This window comes from Penicillium argentinense, assembly GCF_028826775.1.
Source record: "Penicillium argentinense strain IBT 30761 chromosome Unknown utg000002l_segment0_segment0, whole genome shotgun sequence".
Lineage (NCBI taxonomy): Eukaryota > Fungi > Ascomycota > Eurotiomycetes > Eurotiales > Aspergillaceae > Penicillium > Penicillium argentinense.
The window spans coordinates 52,186-58,806 of NW_026622661.1; the positions used below are offsets into that span (position 1 = coordinate 52,186).

Consider the following 6,621-nt stretch of genomic DNA (forward strand, 5'->3'; position numbering starts at 1 on the left):
AGATAAATCTATTAAAAATTTAATTTGATAAAACATATTAAACTTTTGAAAAGACGAATGAAGATCTTCAATGGGATCATCCCAGAGCTTTTTTTTTGGTATCTGTATGGCGCTACTCGCTCCAGTAAGACCTTTGCCCCGGTGACGCGCAACGTTAGACCTCTCACACGGAAAAAGGAAGGGTGGTGAGTCCACCTAGCCTCACCTATGACGATTTTATTATGATCAGTCAAGTCATGACAAGTCAGGCTGAGTAAAAAGACATCACTGTCATTCAAGATCAATATTTGACTGGGTAAGGATTTCAGTCTTTCAAACCAAACCTGGACCATACTTTAATGGTTCCGGCAACCAGTGCGTTCTATTGTCGCCTCCCCAACTAAATTATTGATTTCCCTCGGGTTAATTTAAATTTGAGCGTCCGAAGCGGATGACCGCCGCCATTTTCGGGTACGCCACATGACGCGCGTTGATCACCCGAGCCCGCAACCTTGCGCAATACTTGTCCGTGCTTTGCCCATCCGCAGTTCCTCATCACTGCCAAAGGGTAAGGCTAGGTTTCAGAGTTAATCTAGACTCCCGTGCAGCAGATGACCAAGAAAAGGATTAATTGGTTATAATGACGAACCCTAACCGCAGGGAGGCTAGTGGTCACGTGATTAGTTTGCTACTGCGCGTGCATTCTATGGCAATTGGTTGGGCCAGGGTAATGAAGTACACGTAAATGGTATGATCTGAGTGTTCTTTATGCGCAGCCTAACAAAAATGTGACAGAGAAAGTGAAGAGTTGCTTCGATACACAAGAGTCATATAATATATTTATGCGGGATTGGTTTGATCTGATCTATTCACAACCGAGGGCTTATATTGGACGAAACTTAGCAGGTTCGAGGCTATATATAAATCATCCTACCACCTCACTTATACTAAATAAACATGGCTACCTTATAAAGAGCTGTTCGTGAGTGCGTGGACTAGGCAATATCACCATCTAGGTAATGAGGCTACCTCTCGAGTTGAAGGCTCACATGCAGCCTCAAAGCAATATATTATGGGGCCTTCTGGTGATATCGTGCTTGTCTGGGAGCGTATTGACGAAGCTATAAAGGCACAGCTCGACGTCCTTCACCTGAACTTGCATCAGATAAGATCAGAACCTTACCTACTGCTCCCAGCAGCTATATTCGGAGATAAAGCGCACAGCATCGTGCTATTCAATTAACCTAGTTAAAGACCAGGCTGATAAGGCTAAAAAAGCTACCCCTTCCGCCCCTTTAAGCCCTTGTATTAACGTTTTTACTAGGACTATAGGGCTTCCATGCGCGCATCGCATAGCTAGCCTGCTAAAAGACGGCCTGCCAATTCCATTAGCTGATATTCACCCTTTTTGGAGGATTGGCCTTAGCCCACAGGCAGGCTATTTACATTTGCTTAATCCTCTACTCCCTGTGCCTATATAGAAGGGCAAATCGGCTGCAAACGAGGCAGATAGCGATACAAGGACCACCAAACCGAAGAAGGCACCATCAAAGTGTTCTATTTGTGGAGTTGTAGGGCATACGCGGAGGACATGTGGCAAATAAGGGTCATGTATTCATTTTGTACGTAATTAGGCAATATAATATAGGGAAGGGGGGCGCTAATGCTTCATATAAGCCTTCATGTAAAAGGTAGGGCACTATAAACCTAAGTTAGTTACATGTCATGTGTTGGCAGATGTAAGCCTGGATGACATAATTGCGGTGTCCCTAACAATTCCCGGGTGCCGTTACTAAAAGGTTGGGGTGTCCTTACCAATTTCCTGTCCCGAATAAAAGCTGTGCTGTTCCTATCAATTCCCGTGAACGGGTCACACGGTGAACGGGGCAAAACCCACCTACTACTAGATTTCCAAAAGTAGATAAAACCACCAAAACACCATTAAATTCAAAAAGCTATCTATTTGGGCATGGTTTAATTGTATCGCCAATATTCCAGCAGCCGCTACACCTCGGGGGTGCCCGTTTGGCTGGTGGAGATGGCAAAATGGGCGATTCAACTGGTGCGGGTGGAGGCTGTTCAACATCAATGCTTCACATAACTTAGGGCCTAGCGCTAATGAAGTGTAGAGTGGGTGACCTCACAATCTTGGCTTGCTACGATTATCCAAGAACGTTAAACTTCGTCCACTAACCCGCCATCCAATGTTCCTCCTGTTTTTCCATTTTACAACCTCATTCATCTGTCAGATTATTAATAATCTATCCAGCGATACCAAGGCATCGCTACGAGGTACGATAAACTAGTACTAACAAGTCGGTTCCAGCCCTCTAGAGGAGGCCAAATTTGTCCAAGGATATACTCAGCAGAGTCTGCTGCTAGGTGAGCCCACTTGATCCCAAATCCAAGTTTTCTAGCATCAACTTCATTTCGATCCCACCCAAATAAGGTTCATTTTACTAAAAGGGTGAGAGGACGAAAAGCCGACAATTTATGCTTGGCATTGAGAATTGCTAGCCGTTCCCCACCTCAAGTTATCAAGGTTCACTTTGCAATTTCCGAACCAGCATCCAAACATAGTGATGAGGGGCGCTCCGGGACAGTCTGACCAAGCAGACAGGTCGAGATAGGGAGATCGAGCGCACTACGCTCGCCAGACAGGCAAATGCTACCAGAATCAACAGTGGGAATAGCACGCAGGAGTGGTCTTCGCGGTAAACGAAGGTGGGATCAGATATGTGTAGGATTCATACTATCCTAGGCTGGTAGGCCTGCTACCGTAGCTGCTGTAGGGGCAACTAGGCGCCTCAAGAAGCAGACAACCAAGCTAGTCCTGAACGGGTAATACCCTCTCAATCAGCAGATCCCAGCAAGCCTGCCAAGCTGCACTCGACGATATCAGATTTCTGACACCGACACCAATCTTCCACTACAATATTTATGACCTCTCTCACCAATAAGTATAAACCTTTGCCTCCCAATGCATCAAGGGCTCCCGTCCAACCCACTCCTTTGGCACATTCCTCCTCTGTGTAACCTCCCTCCAATCCTCCCTCCCCCGCTGTGGCCAATTGTGTACAATATACTCCGTACCAGGTGTGTCCTGATCTGTAAAATTAGCCACGACAACCACCGGTGCCTGAGCCGGTGCTCCTCTCTTCCACGCCATAATCTTCCCCCCTTGACTCTGATCTACATGAATGAACTCAGTATCATTGTAACCCAGGGCCGGACATTTCTTCCTCAAATCCACAAGCGTTGCAACATAATTAAAGACTCTGCTTCTCCAGTCTCGCATGAGTCGCTCATAATTCACCGGATCGAGTTGTTTCTGCCCTGTCGGACGGTCCATTTGATCACAAAACTCCTCGCCCGCGAAGATCATCGGGATACCGACGGCTGTCAATAAGCATGTGAATGCGAGTTTAGTTCGTCGTTCGATGTCATAGACATGTGCGAACCAAAGGAAGTCAAAGAGGCGCTCTTTACGAAATCCCTCGACGTCGTGAGAGGTAATGTAGTTTACTGCTTGTGCACAATCTGTGAAAGGGTGCGCGCTATCTAGCGTGCAGTTGATCATCTTGCGGACCGTCCATTCAAAATTGTCACCGTGCGATGATTCCCCAATAATAGCGGCACGGAGGCGTTCTTGGAAAGGTTCGTTCCAGAGGGTATTGAGAGTGTCTTTAGATATCATGTCGATAGGGACATTTTTGATCTCTTCGCCAATGACGAGGAATTTCGAGGAACCGTTTCCGTATCTTGACTTGTAGAGAGACCATGCTTTCTCTTTGTATGATTTGATGAAATCGTAGTTCGCGATATTTTCGATACTGTCAAGCCTCAGACCATCGACACAGAAATCTGACATCCACCGATGAAGCTGGCCATGATGAAAGGCCTGTGAAGGATGGACGTTTTCCTGTGCACCTGATTCTGGATTATACGTGTTGATTTCTTGGATGTAGCGCCATAATGTTCCACCCCACGGGTTTCGGAGTTCACCGGAGTGAGATACGTAGCTATCTGGATTTTCCTTCTCATCTTCCGGGTTAAGATGAAACTGCGTGAAGGCAATCGATATATATGGATCATGTCCGAAAGCCATCACGACATCTGTGAGAAATCGAATTCCCATTTTGTGGATGCCCTCCACCAGCTTTACTAACTCCGAGGAAGTTCCAAGATCGAAGTCAGGAGCGTAGTAGTGAGCGGTAGCATACCCCCATTCACCTGTTGGCCATGCGTCTGCAGCAGGGAGGAGCTCCAGTGCATTGATACCCAGGTCAGCCACGATAGCTCTCGAGGCAACTTGCGGGATTTCTCTGAAACGTTGGCCAGTAGTATTCTTGTCGAATAGAGCCAGGACATCACTGAAAGTGCCAACATCGATTTGTACGCCACCAAATGGCTTATATTTGGCCCAGGAAGCTGGGAGCTCGTAGATCACCATATGATTATTGTCTGACATTGCATCTTGCGGCGGGACTTCCACCGGACTAGGCTCATTTCCATCTATGTCGCAAGGCCATAGTCTTCCATTGCTGTCATCGCGGAACTTGGTCACAGAAGGAGGCTGGATGTTTTCGTCCCGGTTCTTTGTGGCTCTGTAGTCTACCGTGTATGCAAACGGATCGGCCACCCGAAAAGTGGCTGGATGATCCGGTGATGTGCTCTGGAGCTCGAACCAGTAGTGATAGACTGTGCCATTCTTTAATGGCGGTTCTATGTCCTTTGGATCGAGTTCCCACAGATCGGGTATGTCTGAACGTTTAAGCGGGCCTGTGAAGAATTCCGTTACAGTAGCCTGAGGAACATGGCTAAAAGTTCCCAGTACTAGCGACGGAGTGAACACCTGTCCTGAAGGTATCCAGAGCACAAATTTCTTTTTTCGGCGCTCAAGGAGATCGAAAACCATTCTGGATAGTTTCTGGAAGTCACGGTAAATTGCTTGAATCCTTCTGGGTGTAGAAGTCAGGCTATCACTTGGCGAAGGTTGAGCTGCTCAATGGCAAACAAAAGGTGACAAAGAACAGCATTCTTTAAATATTTCTGGAGACGTGTAGGATGGTAAGGCGAGAAAATACTCCATCATTCAGTCGTAAGCTTTTGCAAGAGGAAATCTAAAAAGTTTCGTTGCCATCACATAGTTCATCTGTCAAATAAAAGTACGAAATTGCATTACAAAAAGTAAAATTCAGAATTTATTTTCCGAAACCCTCCTAAATCCACCAAAAAAAAAAGGCTTGGAGCTATACAGTGTGTTCTTCATTTACTAACTACCTACCCGTAATCGAGACCTTCAGAGATCTCTCGAATAAGATGTGAAAGAAACAAGTTGAATACAGACCTAGACGACAGCCTAAGCGTTTCTGATCCGTTAATTCTTACATTAATATTCCGGCCAGGCTCCTTCGAAAGCCAAGTCAAGACACTAGAATGGATCAGGTGTCACAGGGGATTATGCACGTCGTATACTCAAGCTAAATATGTGCGTCAAAAATCAGCCCTGAATTACCTATAGGCTATTAGTCTACGTAAAGGTCGGCCAGATCTGCCCGGTGTCTACATTTTTAGCAAGTATATTACTACACGTAAAATATGCTGAGTGGATAGCTTAGCCGACCCCACACCACTCGATCAGCAAATGCGGGGCCGCCCACATCATAGTTCATGTTGATCATCTGAGATGTAACCTCATATCTGACTTCATCCGGTGGTTCCGCTGCTCTCTATCTTCCCAGCCATGAGATCCGTTGGATCCCCGCACATGTGGGCGTGCATGGTAATGAAGCAGCTGATGTTGAAGCGAAGCTTGCTGCGGAGAACGGAGGTGGGGCGGAGAATAGTGCTCCCGAAGCATACCGCCTTGCCTCCCCAGCGAGGCGCTGGGTGCGGCAGCGGATGAGGGATAGATGGGCAACGGAGTGGGTAAGAGAGAATACAGGAAGACCGACCTATCGACTGGTCAACACACCGCACAAGAGGACTGTAGGTCTATATGAGGGGCTCTCAAAGCCCTACACCTCAATCCTCATTCAGATGAGGTCTCAGCGAATTGGGCTTCGACATTTCCTGTTCAAGATCGCCACCGCACAGCAGAGGGCAGAGGGGGCCACAGACCGGCGTCACTGCGACGAGGGCAGCCAGACTCCCATGCATGGTCGTCTCCAGTGTCTGTTATACACCAGGCTTAGGACCGTGATGTTGAACAAGATCTGGTACAAAACCGATCTGGGGAGAACAACCGATTATGATACGATCATGTCGGACTCGCAGGCCATCCGCTACATGGCCGAATTTATGCACCGGACAGGACTCCTCGGCCAGTTCAGGCACGTGGACTACGAGGATGTTGATGCAAATATTAACACGCCAAAATAACTTGGCAAGGTGGCAGCAGGAGGTGAAGACGCTGGGTATAAGGAAGAGATCAAAAACCTACAGCGACGAGAGGCAGTGGGAGAACTACAACGCCGATGAGGAACGATATCGAAGGAACAGGGCATGTTGAAAAACGGCATGCCAACTGGAGCAGATGTGGAAGCAGAAGCATGGGATGTGGCCGCATGGCACGGCGTGTGCTGGCATAAGCCAATTACATTCATTTTGAGCGTTCTATGACGGTTTTTGTGAGATTAG

General features: G+C 47.2%; 1 protein-coding gene across 1 annotated transcript; it reads right to left on the minus strand.

The window, feature by feature from the left end:
• Positions 1–2,929: 2,929 nt before the first annotated feature.
• On the minus strand, positions 2,930–4,897 carry N7532_000919 (uncharacterized protein; the record flags this gene model as incomplete). The annotated part of the gene is made up of 1 exon (XM_056613413.1): positions 2,930–4,897. The coding sequence occupies one exon, from the start codon at positions 4,895–4,897 to the stop codon at positions 2,930–2,932; it is 1,968 nt and encodes a 655-aa protein (XP_056478454.1).
• Between the last annotated feature and the right edge of the window lie 1,724 nt (positions 4,898–6,621).